Source organism: Nomascus leucogenys, chromosome 21 (assembly GCF_006542625.1).
Source record: "Nomascus leucogenys isolate Asia chromosome 21, Asia_NLE_v1, whole genome shotgun sequence".
NCBI classification, from domain to species: domain Eukaryota; kingdom Metazoa; phylum Chordata; class Mammalia; order Primates; family Hylobatidae; genus Nomascus; species Nomascus leucogenys.
In genome coordinates, this window is record NC_044401.1 from 9,129,638 (window position 1) to 9,152,756 (window position 23,119).

The 23,119-nt window shown below is 37.4% G+C and overlaps 1 protein-coding gene across 1 annotated transcript in view; it reads left to right on the top strand.

The window, feature by feature from the left end:
• The window catches only part of SLC9C1 (solute carrier family 9 member C1), a 162,369-nt gene that overhangs the window by 44,489 nt on the left and 94,761 nt on the right, over positions 1 to 23,119 (top strand). The window contains 3 exon segments of the mRNA XM_030801717.1: positions 4,620 to 4,701; positions 8,680 to 8,846; positions 17,519 to 17,644. Coding sequence (XP_030657577.1) covers positions 4,620 to 4,701; positions 8,680 to 8,846; positions 17,519 to 17,644 — 375 coding nt within the window.

Genomic DNA, 23,119 nt, shown 5'->3' on the forward strand with positions numbered 1-23,119 from the left:
GTCCTACCTCAGGCAATAGGGAGAAAAAAGGCACACAAATTGGTAGATACTAAATAACCAGTAGAAGTAATAAGTGAATTTAGCAAAATCATGAAATTCATGTTCAGTATACAAAACTAAATTATATTTTTATATACTAGCAACAAACAAACAGAAAAATGAAGTAAAAAACATAATAATAGCATCAAAAACATGTCATAGCAACAAAAATAATGAAATACATATGTATCAGTTATCATTATCTATGGCTATGTAAAAAATTGTCCCAAAATTCAGTGGCTTGAAACAAGAAACATTTATTATCTCAGTTTCTGTGAGTCAGGAGTGTGAGTTTAAATTAACTGAGTGCCTCTGATTGTTTCTCTCATAAACTTGCATTTAAGCATAAATTGGGAGTGCAGCCATCAAAAGGCTCAACTGGGGCTAGAGAATCTGCTTCTAAGCTGATTGTGTGGTTTTGTTGACAAGATTCAGTTGTTTGAAGGCAGTGAACTAAGGGCTTTAGTTTCTCGTTGACTCTTGGCCAGAAGCCTCCTTGTCATTTGGACCTCTCCATAGGTCAGCTTGCAATATGGTAGCTGGCTACTCTCAGAATGAATAAGCAAGAGAGCTAGAGAGAGCAAACCCTCAAGACAGAAGCCACGGTCTTTTTACAACCTAATTTTGAAAGTCACTTCCCATTACTTCTTCATATTCTATTTATTAGAAGTGAGTCAATATGTCTAGTCCATATTTAAGATGACTAAGTATCTAATATCAACAGTATATTTCAGCATGTGAGATACACACACACACACACACACACTCAGAGTAAACTGAGTACCACTTTACATTTTCTCTTCCAGAGTGAGATGTATGCAGTATGTGGCCATGTTTGCTAACATACTCATTCTTGACAAAATTCTGATATTATAAAATGTATATGGTTAATATTTGGGCTTGTGACCTGACTTCTAAGAGCTGCTTCTATCACAGAATTAGGCATTCACTTAACAAAGTAGGAATTTGAGCACAACCTTGTCCACAAGACATTTTAAATATCCACTTAGCCCGGTGTAGTTAGTAGGTGGATGGACGCCACTTTCATAAGTTGAGCTTGAGCTCACAACTCAATTGTGCAGCTTAATATGCTGAGTAGGGACACTCCCCTATGGGTTGTCTTTATATCACCATCTTTCTAAGCCCAGAGATGTCATAAGTGACAAGAAAAGTGATAAAATTGAGAAATGGGTGTCACTGCTTCATTTGGAACACGTTATTAACTGTGGTTGAAAGATCAAATAAAATAGTAGTTTTATATTTCAACACAAATTGCTATAAGCAGTCCTTGATGTTTTTTTGATGGTATCAGCTGGAAAGCCTCAAATCTAAGAGGGCTTTCCACCCTAGATATAAAATAGATGTTGCCTATTGCTGTGCTTATAAATGAAAAAGGAAGTTGAGGACACTTTTGCAAATGCCAGAATGTAAGATTCATTCAGTGTGCTCCCTGGGCCTCTAAAGCATGCATTGACAGGATTTGCTTATTTTCTAAAATTAGCTTCATTCAATATTTATTATTCTCGTTTTCCTCTCTGAGAATGAACTCTGTATAAAATAAGCTTCTGCCTATTTGCATTTATCCTCCAAACCCAATCTAACAGGATGTGTTCATTTTAAAAACAAGAGGGGAAAAGACCAGAGTTTTCAGGAGAAAACTGGAGGAACATGGGGATGAAACCTCAGAAAGCAGCTATTCTCAGCAGCTTCCTGGTTAACAACCTTGATGCTGCCTCTAGTCTTTGTCTGTATTCTTCTGCATTTAACCCTCGGATTGTAAGCCTTTTCTGGCAAGCTTTTCTTCTTTTTTTTTAAGCTCTTTTCCTGAAACTTTCTATGAATGGCTATGGCACCATTAATGCTGCTGAATATCTTTAAACTCTTAGCACAGGCAAGTGTGTAGCTTAAGGCCACTACTGGTGAGGAAACCAGGTGTTCTCTGTGCCTTTTTTATTTCTCTGAAGTAGTTTAAGGACATCTAAAAAATTAGATTTTAAAACGTTATCATTTTGGTACAACACCGTGTGCGTATACACTTGGAAGCTTAAAAAGGTGTTTTGTCTGGAACTTAGAAGCAGCTCTAAATCTAGTAGGGCAGACTTTCTAACATACCTAGTTTTATTTATTGGCTTTGCTGGAGTATGATAGGAAAATGACGACTCTTTACTCAGCTCTGGTATTGCTCATAACTTACCAAGAAGCTAATACTAAACTTGGAAAATTGTTTAAGTACATTTTATCAAGCAGTCTGGGTTTTGTTTTTTAATATAGTTTTTAATGGATATCTGAAAACTGAAGGAAACTTTAAAGGTTTTTTAATGGTGCAGGTGAAGGTGCCAGTTGCTATTTGGTATCACACTCTACAAAAGCTTAATTACTTTACTTGATGCTGGTTGCTAAGCAGTGATTGTAGAGAACATAAGCCTACTGGGTGCCTTTACAAGCCAGAGGCTGATGCTGCACTCTTGATGTCATGTGAGGAAATAATGCACATGCTCTAATTGCTCACCAGGAAATAAACCTAGAAACAGAAAATGAAGAACAAAAAGGTTGCTTGAAATAAAACATGATCAACATGACCGTACTTTGAAACATTTCAGGAAGGTTGCTTCTTGTCAAACTTGCCTGGCAGAGTTTGTTCAAAACTTGTATTTAATAAATGAACACCTGACTTACAAAAAAAAAAAAAGATGACTAAGTATCGAGAGATGGATACCTTTGAAAGCCAACTTAGAGGCTTCTTTCCAAAATATGCAAAACTTGTGCACTGAAAACAACATGGCATTGTTGAGGTAAATTTTTAAAAACCTACATAAAATATATATTCCAATCATGGATTTGAAGACTTGGAATTATTAGGATGTCACTATACTCATTGCAATTCCAATCCCAGAAGATTTTGGAAATAGATACCCAAAATCTAAACTCCATATAGAAATACAGAAGACTGAGGATAGCCCTAATAATTTTGAAAAGGAAGAACCAAATTTAAGGACTTATACTATCTGATATCAGGACTTACTATAAAAATACAGTAATTCAGTAGCATGCTGGCATAAGAATAAAAAAAAGACGAATGGAGTATAATAAAGAATTAAAAAAAGACTCACATTTATATGGTGAATTGGTTTTTGACACAGATTCTGAAACAGTTCAATGAGAGAAAAAATATTTTTTTCAATAAATGGTGCTGAACTACTGGATTTACTTAGAAAAAAAAAGAAAAACTCTATTTTTACCTCACACCATACCTAAAACTGATTTGAGATGGACCATAGACTTAAATATAAAATCAAAAACTCTAAAATTTTTTGAAGAAAATACAATGGTAACCCAATTTTTAAAAAATGTACAAAATATTTGAACAGACACTTCTTCAAAAAGAAAGATGTGTACTAATATGCATGTTAAAAGTATTCAATGTTACTACTCTAAGGAAATGCAAATTAAAATCACAGTGAGACATGTCATATGCTATTTAATTTATATGAAGATTTTAGAATTGGCAATTCTTATCTACAGAAGTAGAAATCAAAATACTAGCTGCCTCTCATTGGTGAAGGACTGATTAGGAAGGAGCATTAGAGAAATTTTGGGGATGTGAGATATTTTGCATCTTGATAGGATTGAGAGTTTTATGAGTAGATATACACTGTCAAAACTGACAAAATGGTACTTGAGTACATTTCAATGTATGTACATTATACCTCAGATTTCCTTATTACCAATGCTTGGGCTGCACCCTTGAAGAATTAGATCAGAATATTCAGTGGGGACCTCCTGGGTACCAATATTTTAAAGTTTCCCTTATGATTCTAACGTGCAACTTTGGGAGCCTCTGGTGTGGTTTCATGCTCTATCCCTAATTCCATCTGTGGATGTAGAACAGAAGACTAGCTAGGGCTAAACATAAATTCTGGAAGTTAGAATTCCAAAAATCCCCAAAAATGTGTAGCCTCAGATTGAAAAGTGTTAGTTCATTTGTCTATCAAGACTGACTTGAGATACAAGTAGATAAAGATATCAAGTGGCACCAAAGACATTTATTACTCCTTCTTCCTGACAGTGAAAGGGTACCAGTGAGGCAAAGTGTGAGGTGGAGAAAACATATCAAGGGCCTTGAGTTGTTCTCCTTTCCCAGGTAAGGAGAATTGTTTGATGCAGATATGCTGGTAATGTTGAATAGAGAACGGTGTGGCCATGCACAGCCAGGTGTGTATAGTGGATAAGGATTGATAAAATATAAGTGTATTCTCAGCTACCAGGAAGTGCAACAGTGGAAGTCAAAGATAAATATTCCTTCCCAATGTCTGTATTAAGTATTGATTTACTTGTCAAAACTTGTGTCCTAATTTTGGTTTGGTAACAAAACCTGGATGAATTACATGCAGGAAGATAAAGAATACCCAGAGTGCTTTCATCATGTCTTAGATTAATTCCTCCCATGCCATGAGCATCTATTAACACAGTACAACCTAGCTTAATTTATATTGGAAAATAGCTTAATTTATATTGGTAAATATAGGCTATATTATATGAAATTGCCATGAATACTTACTTTGTATTTTTTTCAATTCTAGATATTATTTCATGGAGTGTTAGTGTGCCTAATAACCCTTGTTGTCAATAGATTTATTTTGCCGGTGGCAGTTACTATACTAGGTAAGCCCTAACAATTACCATTCCTGTGGACAGAAAAACATTCTAAGTATGGTAAAGAAGTGCTAATAATAAAGAAAGAATCCATATACAGCCTAGGCAACATAGTGAGACCCCCATCTCTACAAAAAGTTTAAAAATTAGCCAGGTGTGGCGGTGCACACCTGTTGTCCTAGCTATTTGGAAGGCTGATTGGGGAGGATCGCTGGAACCCAGGAGGCTGATGCTGCAGTGAGGCAAGATCACACCACTGCACTCCACCCTGGGCAAGAGAGCAAGACCCTGTCTCAAAAAAAAAAGAATCCATATAAATTATATAAATACAAGTCAGTGGTGCCTAATTTTTTTCAAATTTTATTTTACATGTGCAGGTTTGTTACATGGGTATACTGTGTGATGCTGAGGTTTGAGGTACAGATATCATCACCAAGGTAGTGACCACAGTACCCAAAAGGTAGCTTTGCAACTCACATCCCATTTCTCTTTCCCCACTCTAGTACTCCCTGGTGTCCACTGTTCGCATCTCTATGTTCATGTGTACTCAATGTTTAGCTCCCACAAAAGGTATTGGATTTTCTGCTCCTGCATTAATTCACTTAGGATAGTGGACTCTGGCTTTATCCATGTTGTGGCAAAGGGCATAATCTTGTTCTTTTTTATGGCTGCGTAGTATTCAATGGTGTATCTATAGCACATTTTCTTTATCCATTCCACCACTGATGGACACTTAGGTTGATTCCATCTCTTTGCTATTGTGAATAATGCTGTGATGAACATACAAGTGAATGTATCTTTTTTGTAGAATGATTTATTTTCCTTTGGCTATCTTGGGGTGGCTAGCTTGAATGGTAGTTCTGTTTATAGTTATTTGAGAAATCTCCAAACTGCTTTCCACAGTGGCTGAACTAATTTACATTCTCCTTTCTCACCAACAGTATATGTGTTCCCTTTTCCCCACAGCCTTGCCAGCATCTGTTATTTTTTTACTTTTTAATAATAACCATTCTGACTGGTGTGAGATGGTATCTCATTGTGATTTTGATTTCCGTTTCTTTTATTATTAGTGATGATGAGCATTATTTCACGTGTTTGTTGGCCACTTGTATGCCTTCTTTTGAGAAGTGTCTGTTCATGTACTTTGCCCATTAAGATTTTTTTTGTTTTAATTTTTGTGGATACATAGTAGTTGTATATATTTATGGGGTGCATGAGATATTTTGATACGGGTATAGAATGTGTAATAATCAATTAGGGTAAATGGAGTATCCATCACCTCAAGTGTTTATCCTTTGTGTTACAAACAATCCAATTATACACTTTTAGTTATTTTTAAATGCACAATTACTTATTCTTGACTATAGTCACCCTATCGTACTATCAAATGCCAGATCTTTTTCATTCTTTCTATTTTTTGAACACATTAACCACCCAAATTTCCCCTTACCTCCCCACTACTCTTCACAGGCTCTGGTTAATCATCATTCTACTCTCTATCTCCGTAAGTTCAATTGTTTTAATTTTTAGCTCCCACAAATAAGTGAGAACATGCAAAGTTTTTCCTTCTGTGCCTGGCTTATTTCACTTAACATGACCTCCGGTTCCATCCATGCTGTTGCAAATGACAGGATCTCATTCTTTTTAATAGCTTAATGGTATGTCATTGTGTATATGTATAATATTTTCTTTATCCATTCATCTGTTGATGGACACTTAACCTTTGCCAATTTTTAAATGGGATTTTTTTTGCCTGTTGCTTTAAGTTCCTTGTAGATTCTGGATATGAGACCTTTGTTAGATGTATAGTTTGCTAATATATTCTCCCATTTTACAGGTTGTCTGTTTACTCTATTAATAGTTTCTTTTGCTTTGCAGAAACTCTCTAGTTTAATTAGCTGTCGCTTGTCAATTTTTGTTTTGTTACAATTTTGGGGGGCACTTAGCCAAAAATTATTTCTCGAGGCTTGTGTGGAAAAAGTTATTTCCTAGGTTTTCTTCTAGGACTTTTATAGTTTGAGGTCTTACATTTAAATATTTAATCCATCTTGAGTTAATTTTTGTATATAGTGAAAGGTAGAGGTCCAGTTTCATTGTTCTGCATACAGCTAGCCAGTTATCATAGCACCATTTACTGAATAGGGAATCCATCCCCCATTGTCTGTTTTTGTCAGCTTTGTCAAACATCAGATGGCTGTAAGCGTGCAGCTTTTCTTCTGGGTTCTCTATTCTGTCCCATTGAGCTATGTATCTGTTTTTGTACCAATACCATGTTGTTTTGGTTACTGTAGACCAGTAGTATAGTTTGAAGTCAAGTAGTGTGATGCTTCTGGCTTTGTTCTGTTTGCTTAGGATTGCATTGGCTATTTGGGCTCTCTCTTGGTTCTACATAAATTTTAGAACTGTTTTTCTCTAATCCTGTGAAAAATGACATTAGTAGTTCAATAGAAATTGTGTTGAATCTGCATATTGCTTTGGATAATGTGGCCATTTTAATGATATTGATTCTTTCAATCCATGAGCATGGAATGTTTTTCTATTTATTTGTGTAATCTCTGATTACTTTCACAGTGTTTTATAGTTCTCCTTGTAGAGATCTTTCACCTCCTTTGTTAGCTGTATTCCTAGATATTTCTCTTTTTTGTGGCTATTTTCTTCTTTTTTATTTTTAAAATGTTTGTTGGTACATAGTAGGTGTATATGTTTGTGGGTTACCCGAGATGTTTTGGTACAGGCATGCAAAGTGAAATAAGCACATCATAGAGAATAGGATATCCATCCCTTCAGGCATTTATCCTTTGAATTACAAACAATTCAATTGCTCTTTAAATTATTCTTAAAATGTAAAATTTTAAAAATGTTTAAAATTTAAAATATGACTCTTTAAATTATTCTTAAAATGTAAAGGTATTATTGACTATAGTCACCTTATTGTGTTGTCAAACAATAAGTCTTATTTATTCTTTCTATATTTTTGTGCCCATTAACCATCCCCACCTGCCCCTATCCCCCCACCACCTTTCCCAGCCTCTGTTAACCATCATTCTACCCTCTATGTCTATGAGTTAAATTGTTTTTATTTTTAGATCCCACAAATAAGTGAGAATATGTGATGTTTGTCTTTCTGTGTGTGGCTTATTTCACTTAATGATCTTCAGAAAACACAACAGGTGCTAAATTTCTTAGGAAGCTAGAAACTGGACGTGTTCTAGAACAAAAAGATAGTTCAAGAGATTGGAATCTTAAATGATAAGTTATCGCAGATAACTTATCATACGTGCTTAACTGGCTCATGCAGTTATGGAGGCTAAGTCCCAAAGTATGCATTCCAAAGGCCTGAGAAACAAAAGAGCCAATGGTACAAGTTCCAGCTAAAGTCTGAAGGTAGGAGAAGACAGAAGTCCCTACTCAAAGACCACCAGGCAGAGACAACAAATTCTCTCTTGTTCAGACTTTTGTTTTATTGAGGTCTCCAACAGACTGGATGAGGCCCACCAACATTGGGAAAGGCAATGTACTAGTCTACCAATTTAAATGTCACCCTCATCCAAAAACACTCACAGATACACCCAGAATGTTTAACTGAATATATGGGCACCCTGTGGCCCAGTCAAGTTGACACATGAAACTAACCATTATACCTCTGTTTCTTTGTTTCCTCATATATCAAACTGGGAAAAAGGACTCACCTCAAAAGTTGGCCAGATAACCAAAAACTTAATGCATGCAAAGTGCTGAAATGCACTTTTGCAGAATATAGTAAGCACTCAATAAACATTAGCTATTACTATTACACGCCTCACCTTTTGTGAGAAGAAATATGAAAGCAGAAAATGTTTAACTCTTTAGTATTTCCATTATTAAACAATTTATGTTGAAATTTTATTTAAAGATTAGTGACAATAAGTTAAAAACAAAAGTAAGCTTTCTAACCCATACAGAATGGTGGTGTTTCTACTATTTATCAAATGTGTGTTTGTATCAAAGGTCTTCGTGATGCCACATCAACAAAATATAAATCGGTTTGTTGCACATTTCAGCACTTTCAAGAGCTAACCAAGTCTGCAGCCTCTGCCCTTAAATTTGACAAAGATCTTGCTAATGCTGATTGGAACATGATTGAGAAAGCAATTATACTTGAAAACCCATACATGGTAAGCAAGTAATATCTTTTTTATTGCTTTAATGCAGATTCGATTATACTGAAGTATAAATCAGATCATAAATATTAATTCACAAGTTTTAATATTTGTAATTGATAGAGAAGTCATGTTGATAACTCTATTTAACAAAGTAGTAAGGGGGAGTGTTAAAGAACTTCATGATCACTGTGGGGCAAAGTAGAAGTCATAACCCCTTTGAATATATATGTTTAAAATATGTTTTGGGGGCACAGTTCCAAGATGGCCGAATAGGAACAGCTCCAGTCTACAGCTCCCAGCATAAGCGATGCAGAAGACAGGTGATTTCTGCATTTCCAACTGAGGTACCAGGTTCATCTCACTGGGGCTTGTCGGAGAGTGGGTGCAAGACAGTAGTTGCAGTGCACCGAGTGCAAGCTGAAACAGGGCGAGGCATCGCCTCACCCAGGAAGTGCAAGGGGTCAGGGGTCCCTTTTGTAGCCAAGCAAAGCCGTGACAGATGGCACCTGGAAAATAGGGTCACTCCCACTCTAATACTGTGCTTTTCCAATGGTCTTAGCAAACGGCACACCAGGAGATTATATCCTGCACCTGGCTCAGAGGGTCCCACACCCATGGAGATAGCTCATTGCTAGCATAGCAGTCTGAGATCAAACTGCAAGGAGGCAGTGAGGCTGGTGAGGGGTGCCCACCATTGCTGAGGCTTGAGTAGGTAAACAAAGACACCAGGAAGCTCGAACTGGGTCGAGCCCACTGCAGCTCAAGGAGGCCTGCCTGCCTCTGCAGACTCCACCTCTGGGGGCAGGGCATAGCTGAACAAAAGGCAGCAGAAACCTCTGCAGGCTTAAATGTCCCTGTCTGACAGCTTTGAAGAGAGTAATGTTTCTCCCAGCATGGAGTTTGAGATCTGAGAACAGACAGACTGCCTCCTCAAGTGGGTCCCTGACCCCCGAGTAGCCTAACTGCAAGGCACCCCCCAGTAGGGGTAGATTGACACCTCACACGGCCAGGTACTCCTCTGAGAGGAAACCTCCAGAGGAACAATCAGACAGCAACATTGCCTGTTCAGCAATATTCACTGTTCTGCAGCCTCTGCTGCTGATACCCAGGCAAACAGAGTCTGGAGTGGACCTCCAGTAAACTCCAACAGACCTGCAGCTGAGGGTCCTGACTGTTAGAAGGAAAACTAACAAACACAAAGGACATCCACACCAAAACCCCATCTTTACATCACCATCATCAAAGACCAAAGATAGATAAAACCACAAAGATGGGGAAAAACAGAACAGAAAAACTGAAAATTCTAAAAATCAGAGCACCTCTCCTCCTCCAAAGGAATGCAGCTTCTCACCAGCAGTGGAAAAAAGCTGGATGTAAAATGACTTTGACGAGTTGAGAGAAGAAGGCTTAAGATGATCAAACATCTCCAAGCTAAAGAAGGAAGTTCGAACCCATCGCAGAGAAGTTAACCTTGAAAAAAGATTAGATGAATGGCTAACTAGAATAATCAATGCAGAGAAGTCCTTAAAGGACCTGATGGAGCTGAAAACCATGGCACGAGAACTACGTCACGAATGCACAAGCTTCAGTAGCCGATTCAATCAACTGGAAGAAAGGGTATCAGTGATTGAAGATCAAAGGAATGAAATGAAGCGGGAAGAGAAGTTTAGAGAAAAAGGAATAAAAAGAAATGAACAAAGCCTCCAAGAAATATGGGACTATGTGAAAAGACCCAATCTACATTTGATTGGTGTACCTGAAAGTGACGGGGAGAATGGAACCAAGTTGGAAAACACTCTGCAGGATATTATCCAGGAGAACTTCCCCAACCTAGCAAGGCAGGCCAACATTCAAATTCAGGAAATACAGAGAACACCACAAAGATACTCCTTGACAAAACCAACTCCAAGACACATAATTGTCAGATTCACCAAAGTTGAAATGAAAGAAAAAATGTTAAGGGCAGACAGAGAGAAAAGTTGGGTTACCCACAAAGGGAAGACCATCAGACTAACAGCTGATCTCTCAGCAGAAATTCTACAAGCCAGAAGACAGTGGGGGCCAATATTCAACATTCTCAGAGAAAAGAATTTTCAACCCAGAATTTCATATCCAGCCAAACTAAGCTTCATAAGTGAAGGAGAAATCAAATCTTTTACCGACAAGCAAATGCTGAGAGATTTTGTCACCACCAGGCCTGCCCTAAAAGAGCTCCTGAAAGAAGCACTAAACATGGAAAGGAACAACCGGAACCAGCCACTGCAAAAACATGCCAAATTGTAAAGACTATCAATGCTAGGAAGAAACTGCATCAACTAATGAGCAAAATAACCAGCTAACATCATAATGACAGGATCAAATTCACACATAACAATATTAACCTTAAATGTAAATGGGCTAAATGCTCCAATTAAAAGACACAGACTGGCAAATTGGATAAAGAGTCAAGACCCATCAGTGTGCTGTATTCAGGAAACCCATCTCACATGCACATAGGCTCAAAATAAAGGGATGGAGGAAGATCTGCCAAGCAAATGGAAAACAAAAAAGGCAGGGGTTACAATCCTTGTCTCTGATAAAACAGACTTTAAACCAACAAAGATCAAAAGAGACAAAGAAGGCCATTACATAATGGTAAAGGGATCAATTAAACAAGAAGAGCTAACTATCCTAAACATATATGCACTCAATACAGGAGCACCCAGATTCATAAAGCAAGTCCTTAGAGACCTACAAAGAGACTTAGATTCCCACACAATAGTAATGGGAGACTTTGTCACCCCACTGTTGACATAAGACAGATCAACGAGACAGAAAGTTAACAAGAATATCCAGGAATTGAGATCAGCTCGGCACCAAGCGGACCTAATAGACATCTATATAACTCTCCACCCCAGATCAACAGAACATACATTCTTCTCAGCACCGCACCGCACTTATTCCAAAACTGACCATGTAGTTGGAAGTAAAGAACTCCTCAGCAAATGTAAAAGAACAGAAATTACAACAAACTGTCTCTCAGACCACAGTGCAATCAAACTAGAACTCAGGATTAAGAAACTCACTCAAAACCGCTCAACTACATGGAAATGGAACAACCTGCTCCTGAATGACTACTGGGTACATAACGAAATGAAGGCAGAAATAAAGATGTTCTTTGAAACCAATGAGAACAAAGACACAACATACCAGAATCTCTGGGACACATTTATAGCAGTGTGTAGAGGGAAATTTATAGCACTAAATGCCCACAAGAGAAAGCAGGAAAGATCTAAAATTGACACCCTAACATCACAATGAAAAGAACTAGAGAAGCAAAAGCAAACACATTCAAAAGCTAGCAGAAGGCAAGAAATAACTAAAATCAGAGCAGAACTGAAGGAGATAGAGACACGAAAAACCCTTCAAAAAATCAATGAATCCAGGAGCTGGTTTTTTGAAAAGGTCCACCAAATTGATAGACCACCAGCAAGACTAATAAAGAAAAGAGAGAAAAATCAAATAGATGCAATAAAAAATGATAAAGGGGATGTCACCACCGATCCCACAGAAATACAAACTACCATCAGAGAATACTATAAACACCTCTACACAAATAAACTAGAAAATCTAGAAGATATGCATAAATTCCTTGACACATGCACCCTCCCAAGACTAAACCAGGAAGAAGTTAAATCTTTTAATAGACCAATAACAGGCTCTGAAATTGAAGCAATAATTAATAGCTTACCAACCAAAAAAAGTCCAGGACCAGATGGATTCACAGCCGAATTCTACCAGAGGTACAAGGAGGAGCGGGTACCATTCCTTCTGAAACTATTCCAATCAATAGAAAAAGAGGGAATCCTCCCTAACTCATTTTATGAGGCCAGCATCATCCTGATACCAAAGCCTGGCAGAGACACAACACAAAAAGAGAATTTTAGACCAATATTCCTAATGAACATCGATGCAAAAATCCTCAATAAAATACTGGCAAACCGAATCCAGCAGCACATCAAAAAGCTTTTCCACCATGAACAAGTGGGCTTCATCCCTGGGATGCAAGGCTGGTTCAGCATATGCAAATCAATAAATGTAATCCAGCATATAAACAGAACCAAAGACAAAAACCACATGATTATCTCAATAGATGCAGAAAAGGCCTTCGACAAAATTCAACAGCCTTCATGCTAAAAGCTCTTAATAAATTAGGTATTGATGGGATGTATCGCAAAATAATAAGAGCTATTTATGACACACCCACAGCCAATATCATACTGAATGGGCAAAAACTGGAAGTATTCCCTTTGATAACTGGCACAAGACAGGGATGCCCTCTCTCACAACTCCTATTCAATATAGTGTTGGAAGTTCTGGCCAGGGCAATCAGGCAGGAGAAGGAAATAAAGGGTATTCAATTAGGAAAAGAGGAAGTCAAATTGTCCCTGTTTGCAGATGACATGATTGTATATTTAGAAAACCCCATTGTCTCAGCCCCAAATCTCCTTAAGCTGATAAGCAACTTCAGCAAAGTCTCAGGATACAAAATCAGTGTGCAAAAATCACAAGCATCCTTATATACCAATAATAGACAGAGAGCCAAATCATGAGTGAACTCCTATTCACAATTGCTTCAAAGAGAATAAAATACCTAGGAATCCAACTTACAAGGGATGGGAAGGACCTCTTCAAGGAGAACTACAAACCACTGCTCAACAAAATAAAAGAGGATACAAACAAATGGAAGAACATTCCATGCTCATGGATAGGAAGAATCAATATCGTGAAAATGGCCATACTGCCCAAGGTAACTTATAGATTCAATGCCATCCCTATCAAGCTACCAATGACTTTATTCACAGAATTGGAAAAAACTACTTTGAAGTTCATATGGAACCAAAAAAGAGCCCACATTGCTAAGTCAATCATAAGCCAAAAGAACAAAGCTGGAGGCATCACGCTACCTGACTTCAAACTATACTACAAGGCGCCAGGCGCGGTGGCTCACGCCTGTAATCCCAGCACTTTGAGAGGCCGAGGCGGGCGGATCACGAGGTCAGGAGATCGAGACCATCCTGGCTAACACGGTGAAACCCCATCTCTACTAAAAAATACAAAAAATTAGCCGGGCGAGGTGGCGGGCGCCTGTAGTCCCAGCTACGTGGGAGGCTGAGGCAGGAGAATGGTGTGAACCCAGGGGGACGCAGCCTGCAGTGAGCCGAGATCGTGCCACTGCACTACAGCCTGGGTGAAAGAGTGAGACTCCCTTCTCAAAAACAAACAAACAAACAAACAAACAAACATATACTACAAGGCTACAGTAACCAAATAACCAAAGCAGCATGGTACTGGTACCAAAACAGAGATCTAGACCAATGGAACAGAACAGAGCCCTCAGAAATAATACCACACATCTACAAATATCTGATCTTTGACAAACCTGACAAAAACAAGAAATGGAGAAAGGATTCCCTATTTAACAAATGGTGCTGGGAAAACTGGCTAGCCATATGTAGAAAGCTGAAACTGGATCTCTTCCTTATGCCTTATACAAAAATTAATTCAAGATGGATTAAAGACTTAAATGTTAGACCTAAAACCATAAAAACCCTAGAAGGAAACCTAGGCAATACCATTCAGGACATAGGCATGGGCAAGGACTTCATGTCTAAAACACCAAAAGCAATGGCAACAAAAGCCAAAATTGACAAATGGGATCTAATTAAACTAAAGAGCTTCTGCACAGCAAAAGAAACTACCATCAGAGTGAACAGGCAACCTACAGAATGGGAGAACATTTTTGCAACCTACTCATCTGACAAAGGGCTAATATCCAGAATCTACAATGAACTCAAACAAATTTACAAGTAAAAACAACCCCATCAAAAAGTGGGCAAACGATATGAACAGATACTTCTCAAAAGAAGACATTTATGCAGCCAACAGATACATGAAAAAATGCTCATCATCACTGGTCATCAGAGAAATGCAAATCAAAACCACAACGAGATACCATTTCATACCACTTAGAATGGCGATCATTAAAAAGTCAGGAAACAACAGGTGCTGGAGAGGGATGTGGAGACATAGGAACACTTTTACACTGTTGGTGGGACTGTAAACTAGTTCAACCATTGTGGAAGACTGTGTGGCAATTCCTCAGGGATCTAGAACTAGAAATACCATTTGACCCAGCCATCCCATTACTGGGTGTATACCCAAAGGATTATAAAACATGCTGCTATAAAGACATATGGACACATATGTTTATTGCGGCACTATTCACAATAGCAAAGACTTGGAACCAACCCAAATGTCCAACAATGATAGACTGGATTAAGAAAATGTGGCACATATACACCATGGAATACTATGCAGCCATAAAAAAGGATGAGTTCATGTCCTGTGTAGGGACATGGATGAAGCTGGAAACCATCATTCTTAGCAAACTATCCCAAGGACAAAAAAACCAAACACTGCATGCTCTCACTCATCAGTGGGAATTGAACAATGAGAACAGGTGGACACAGGAAGGGGAACATCACACTCCGGGGACTGTTGTGGGGTGGGGAGAGCGGGGAGGGATAGCATTAGGAGATATACCTAATGCTAAATGACGAGTTAGTGGGTGCAGCACACCAACATGGCACATGGATACATATGTAACAAACTTGCACGTTGTGTACATGTACCCTAAAACCTAAAGTATAATTTAAAAAAAGAATCAATAAATACCCAAAATTTGAAAACAAAATAAAATATATGTTTTATGTGTATGTTTAAAATATATATGTTTAAATTCAAAAGAGAAAGCTGTGTATTGGAGCTCTCTTTAAAAGACATCATAGGTCAGCACAGTGGCTCATGCCTGTAATCTTAGCACTTTGGGAAGCCAAGGCAGGTGAATTGCTTGAGCCAAGCAGTTTGAGACCAGCCTGGCAGCATGGCAAAACCATGTCTCTATAAAATATACAAAAATTAGCTGGGTGGTGGTGTGCATCTGTAGTCCCCGCTACTCAGGAGACTGAGGTGGGAGGATCACTCAAGCCTGGGAGGTTGAGGCTGTGGTGAACCGTGATTGTGCCACTGCACTCCAGCCTGGGCAGCAGAGAGAAACCCTTTCTTAAAAAAAAAATATGTGTGTGTGTGTGTGTGTGTGTGTGTGTGTGTGAAAATGAACCTTAGAAAATGGCTAGTTTCTGACCAAATTGGGACGGGTCAGGGGCCTTTGTTTATTTATTTAGGCTATTGTGTATCTAAGCATTTGCTAGACCTTAATTTATGGTTAAAAATATTTTCAATATAAAATAGAATTCAAAGCCAAAGTTTAGCTGTGGGAGATGTCACCTTCTGTTTCTGAGATATGCTTTAAGATATCTGCAGTCAGACTCATTCTTTTAAGAACACTCAGCACACTAATCAGTCATGGTTTCCCTAAAGGGAAGTAGTAAAAGTTGTCCTGGGGTCTTCACAGCTGCTGCACTTTTCCGTGTCCTACATCGTGTCCAGTTTTCAATGGTTTTTACAATGTTTTTGTTTTTGTTTTTGCAAAACACAGTATGAGGGGCCAACTTCTGGGAGTGCTTAGGTGAGATAATTAGTCTCTATGAAGTAGAATTCTGAAAAAATCCATTTCATATCCACTGAACCAGTGCTTAAAGCTCCAGATAGGAATTTAGAACTGACCCTTGTGCCTGCAGGAATGCTGCCAGGATTTCTGGATGGAACAAGTACCACGTCATATCCAAGGATTTCTCTAGTAGCTCCCAATACCTGATTGTGAACTTTTGCTGACTTGTCTGCATCAGAATTATCCAGAAAGTTTATTCAAAATATTGATTGAGTTTTCACTACTCTCTGAAGAGTTTTATGCAGGTGGTCTGAGCAGGGCTCCAGGAATATTTTAAATCCACTACCCAGCTAATTCTAATGCAGAAGCCAGTGTTGGGGCCACCACTCTGGTACTTGATCTGTTTTGGAAGGCAGAGGATCAAATGACTACATTCTCGTTTTTATGATGCAAACATGAGGGATATTATAGTATTAAAGATAGAACACTGACCTTGGAATCAGAAAATCTGGCTTTATAGCCTAGCTTTCTCACTTAATAGCTTTGTAATTTTGAGCATATCAATTTTCTCTAAGCTTCAGTTTCTCATCTGTAAATTATTCCTACTCCCATTTCCTTTATGTGTGTTCACTTTCTATTTTACATTAAGTGTTCATTTTAAAGCAGTGGTTGTCAAGCTTTAGCTGCAGTAAAATTTTCAAATGGAGTTTTAGAAACACAGATTGCTGCCCACTCCTCCAATTATGATTCAGTAGGTCTAAGGTGGGATCTGAGAATGCACGTTTCTAACGCTTCCCAGGTGATTCTGATGCTGCTGGGAGACCACACTTTGAAAACTGCTAGTGTAAAGCATGATCATATATGTGATAGCTTTTTAAACTGTTAATAATGCCGTGTAAAAGTAAAGATATGATATAACTCCTCCCCGCGAAACTGACAATTATTTTACCTTCTATAACTGAGCAAACGATTAGGACATTTGAGCAAATGATGAGGATCTGAACATTTTTCTTATCTACCAGATTTGCTACCATTTTTCAAAGCAAACTGGTACAAAAATTGCTTGTGGATTATGCTAAACAATATGTTAATATTCATGTATTTTTTGTTCTTTTGTTTATGTTTTATTTAGTTGAACGAAGAAGAAACAACAGAACATCAGAAGGTGAAATGTCCACACTGTAACAAGGAGATAGATGAGATCTTTAACATTGAAGCAATGGAGCTGGCCAACAGGCGTCTCTTGTCGGCACAAATAGTACTGTACTATTCTTTTTTGAAATTATGTTTGGCCAAAAATTATGTTGAAAAATTCCTCCTTTATAAAGACATCTTGATCATGCTCACTTAATAGATTGTTTACAAAGGCAAAGGGAAGTTTGACATTGTCTTAGGAATCTGCTTGATTGGAAAGAAAGAAAAAGAGAGAGAGAGAGACAGAAAGAAGGAAAAGAAAGAAAGAAAGAGAGAGACAAAAGAAAGAAAGAGAAAGAAGGAAAGAAAGAAATTCACTCACATTAGCTTAAGTAAAGAGTGGTTTATTTATGAAGAATTTGGAATTTCACAGATCCCAATGGCAGAAATTGCAACTAGGGTTAAACTTCAGACGTGTTAGGCAATCAGTTCTGTGACATTGCCCATCTCTGGATCCAAGCCAGTTTTTCATATAATGATACAGCCAAATCCTCTAATAGCTGACTGAAGAGAGTTTTACGTCTTCATTCAAATATTGGCTAAAAATTAGAGAAATGCTGTAGCACAGCAGCATACAAACTGTTGGAAATTGCTAATAGTCTAGTTTTCATTTTCTATCCAGGTTGAAATAATCAAGATCTATTTGCCATGAATTGTCCTCTTAAGGTGTTCATATTGGCCCTTCCTCACTGGTTATGGAGCTGTTGAACACTTCTCAGCTATTCCAGCCACATAGGATTCCAATCACTCTACCTGCTCAGTCTAACTAGGGAAGTGGGAGATCTGTAGGGTATGACTGTTCTCTGTTCAACAGTAGTCTTGGCAGACAAGCTGAGTTTCAAAGGCAAATATTTTAAGGACATAAATAACTTCTTTAAGCAATTGAGGCCATGCCATGAGGATGAAGCTAATGCCCACATGGTGCTTTATTCCACCAGCAGATTTTCCACTTGTCCTACCAAATTAGGTATTGCTATCCACAGAGTAATGACTTCCTTCCATATGACTAAGTTAACACAGAGGTAGCAAATATTCCTGCTAGCTCTTCCATGTTTCCTAAATCTGATGCTCCAAGGCCATGTTTCTGTAATGTAAATGGACAAGCTAGTCATCCTGGGTTCCCCTGGGAACTGCCTATGAAAAGCTTCTGAGGCAAAAATAAAGGCAGTCTTTCTAAATATACCGAGTCAGCAGGAATGAGAGGAAAAAATTGTCAGTCAATATAAAACAATGGAACAGGATAGAGAAACATGTAGACCAGGATTTCAGAGTAGAAGAGGATCTGGAAACAATGAAGTAGGGCTGGTCCTGAGATAACCATGGGTGAATCTGAACAGCCAACCATGGCTTCTTTAAGCCACAACAATTGCTTCCTTAGAAAGTACAAAGGAGTATTTTACAAACATTTGTCTGTAACTGTCAAAAATGAGGTAGACTAACCAAAAGTATATATAATCTGTTATATAATTTAGGAAATATAAATTGCATTTCTATCTTTTTCTGCAGAAATTCCCCAAATCAAAAATTTTTCAATGAGATAGAAAATAAAAACAGAATATGAAACACTAAATTGTGGAAATATCAACTAACAGCACATTTTGATCCTTCTCATTGCTCACTCAACTTTTCTGGATAGTTTTGTTTCTCTATCTAAGTAATGTACTTGCTCACCAATTTTTGTAATATCCCTTCTAGCTGGACTCATGATCAAAGAATCTGCCACTGCCACCACCACCACCTTATTCCCCACCCCTATTGCCACTAATTCTTTATACACACACACATACACGCACACAATTTTCTCAGCCTTAAAAAAATCTATACACCCTTTTGCTTGATAATCTCTTTTTGTACATTGTGTTGTTAAATTTTACCTTTTCAAACTAATATTTTATTCCAATATAAAATGTAAATTTAGGGTCAAGAGGGTAATTTTTATTGCTGTTGTTTTAAATGACATATAATTATACATATTTATGAGGCACAATGTAATATTCTAATACATGTATATGTGTGTCATGATCAAATAAGGGTAATAAGCATATAGATCACTTCAAAGCTTTATTGTTTCTTTAGGTTGAGAATGTGCAAAATCTTGTCTTCTAACTATATGAAAAAATACAATAGATTACTGTTTACTATAATCGCCCTGCAGTGCTGTAGAACACTAGAATTTATTCCTTCTATCTAACTGCAAACTTTATATCTGTTAACCAACCTATTCCTGCTAGCTCCCCTGTCCCCCTACCTTTCCCAGCCTCTTGGAGCCACTATTTTACTCTATGAGGTCAACTTTTATAGCTTCCACATATGAGTGAGAACAAGCAGTATTTCTTTTTCTGTGCCTGACTTCTTTCACTTAACATAATGTCCTCTAGTCTTATCCATGTTGCCACAAATGAAAGCATTTTATTCATTTTTATGGCTCAATAGTATTCTGTTGTGTAAATATACGACATTTTCTGTATACATTCATCTATTGATGGACACTTAGATTGATTGCTTATCTTGCCTATTGTGAATTGTGCTGCAATGAACATTCCCCATATATAAACATTGTATTCTAGCCGGGGAAAGATAATATCTCATTATGGTTTTGATTTTCATTTCCCTATTCACTGGCGATGTTAAATTTTTTTATGTGCTTGTTGACTATTTGTGTCTTTGAGAAATGTCTGTTCAGATCCTTTGCTCATTTTTAAATCATACTATTTGTTTGTTTGTTTTTGCTGTTGGGTAGTTTGAGTTCTTTGTCTATTCTGGATATTAATGCCTTAGTAGAAGAATAGTTTGCAAATATTTCTTTTTGTTCTGCAGGTTGTCTCATTATTCTATTGATTGCTTCCTTTGCTGTGCAGTAGTATTTTAGTTTGATATAATCTCATGTGTCTATTTTTCCTTTTGTTTCCTGTGCTTTTGAGATTGTAGCCATGAAATCCTTCCCCAGTCTAATGACTTGAAGTGTTTCTCCTCCGTTTTCTTCTAGTGGTTTCATAGTGGTGAGTCTTTAATCCACTTTGAGTTTATTTTCATATAAAGGAGAGACAATGGTTTAGTTTCATTCATCTGCATATGACTATTAATCCCAACACTATTTAGTGAAGAGACTGTTCTTTCCCCAGTGTACGTTCCTTATGACTTTGTTGAAAATCAATTGGCTATAAATAGGTAATATATTTCTGGGTTTTCTATTCTGTTCTATTGGTTTGTGTGCCTGTTTTTATGCAAGTACCATACTGTATTGGTTGCTATAGCTTGTTGGTTGTAGTGTATTTTGAATTAAGGTATTATAATGTCTCCAGCTTTGTTCCTTGTGCTCAAAATTGCTTTGGCTACTCGAGGTCTTTTGAGGTTCCATACAAATTTTAGGAATGTTTTCTCTATCACTGATATTTTGCTAGGGATTGCATTGAATCCGTAGGATTCTTAGGGAGTATGGTCATTTTAACAAGATTTGTTCTTCCAATATATGAACATGGGATGTCTTTCCATTTTTTGTGTTCTCTTCAATTCCTTCATGAGTCTTTTATAGTTTTCATTGTAGAGGTCTTTCACTTTCATGGTTAAATGTATTCTTATGTATTTTTGGTAGCTGTTGTAAATGGGATTTATGCTTTGATTTCTTTTCACATAGTTAGCTGTTAGTCTGTAGAAATGCTACTAATTTTGTTTGTTTGTTAATATCGTATCCTGCAACTTCATTAAATTGGTTTATCAGTTCTAGGAGTTGTTTTGTGGAGTCTTTAGCTTTCCTAAATATAAGATTTTAACTTATCCTCATTCTGTATGATTTTGGCTGTGGATTTGTCATATATGGTTTTATTGTATTTAGGTACATTCCTTGTATATCTAATTTGTTGGGAGTTTGAAACATGAAACAATGCTGAATTTTATCAAATTTTTTTGTGTCTATTCAGATGATCAAATGGCTTTGGTCTTTCTGTTAATGTGATGTCTCATGTGTGTTGATTTGTGTATGTTTAAATATCCTTGCATTCCTGGGATAAATCCCACTTGATCATAGTGTATAATCTCTTTGATGTGCTGTTAGATTTTGTTTGCTAGTATTTTGCTGAGGATTTTTGCATCTGTGTTCATGAGGGATATTAGCCTATAGTTTTCTTTTTTGTTGTGTTGTTTGCTTTTGGTATTAGGGTAATGCTAGCCCCATAAAATGAGTTTGGAAGAATTCCTTCCCTTTCAAAAATATTTTTTGCTTGGGAGACTTTATATTACTGCTGCAATCTTGTAAGTCTTCATTGGTCTATTCGGACTTCCTATGTCTTCCTGGCTCAATCTCAGTAGGTTTATGTGTCCAGGAATTTATCCATTCCCTCTAGGTTTTCCAATTTGTTGGAGTGTAGTTGTTCATAATAGTCTGTAATGATCCTTTGAATTTGTGGGGTCTCAGTTGTTGTGTCTCGTTTTTCACTTCTGATTTATTTGTCTTACTTCTGATTTATTTGTATCTTCTCTCCTTATTTTCTTAGTCTAATGGTTTGTTAATTTTTTCTTATTTAAAAAACAACATTTTGTTTTTCTGATCTTTTATATTATTTTTGGTGTCAATTTCACTTATTTTAGTTCTGATTTTTATTACTTCTTTCTTTGACCTAATTTTGGGTTTGGTTTGTTCTTACTTTTTTAGTTCCTTGAGGTGCATAATTAAGTTGTTTTTTGAACTTTTGTGTGTGGGGGGTGGGGGGGAGATGGAGTCTTACTCTATCGCCCAGGCTGGATTGCAGTGGTGCAATCTCGGCTCGCTGCAACCTCTACCTCCTGGATTCAAGCAATTCTCCTATATCAGCCTCCTGAGTAGCTGTGATTAAAGGTGCTTGCTACCACACCTGGCTAATTCTTATAATTTTAGTAGATATGGGGTTTCACCATGTTGGACAGGCTGGTCTCAAACTCCTGACCTCAAGTGATCTGCACACCTCAGCCTCCAAATGTGCTGGGATTACAGGCATGAGCCACCACACCTGGCTCTCTGTCTATTTTTTTGATGTAAAAGTTTATTACTATAAATTTCCCTCTTAGTGCAGCTTTTGCTATATCCCATAGGTTTTGGTGAGTTGTGTTTCTATTTTTGTTTCAAAATAAAGAATTACCTTCTTAATTTTTTTTTCTTGATCTATCAGTGGTTGAGGAACATGATTAATTTCCACATGGTTGTACAGTTTCCAATGTTCTTGTTACAGATTTCCAGTTTTACTCCATTGTGGTCAGAAAAGATACTTGATATGATTTTAATTTTTTAAAAATTTGGGGGGCTTGTTTTGTGGCCTACCATATGCTCTATCCTGGACAATGATCTGTGTGCTGATGAGAAGAATATGTATTCTGCTGTTCTTGAATGAAATGTTCTGTCTATAGTGCAGTTTAAATCCAATGTTTCTTTGTTGATTTTCTATCTAGATAGTCCTTCGAATGCTGTGACTAGGGTTTTAAAGACCCAACTATTATTGTATTGGAGTCTTTCTCTCCCTTCAGATCTAATAATTTTTGCCTTATATGTCTGAGTGCTCTGGTTTTTGGT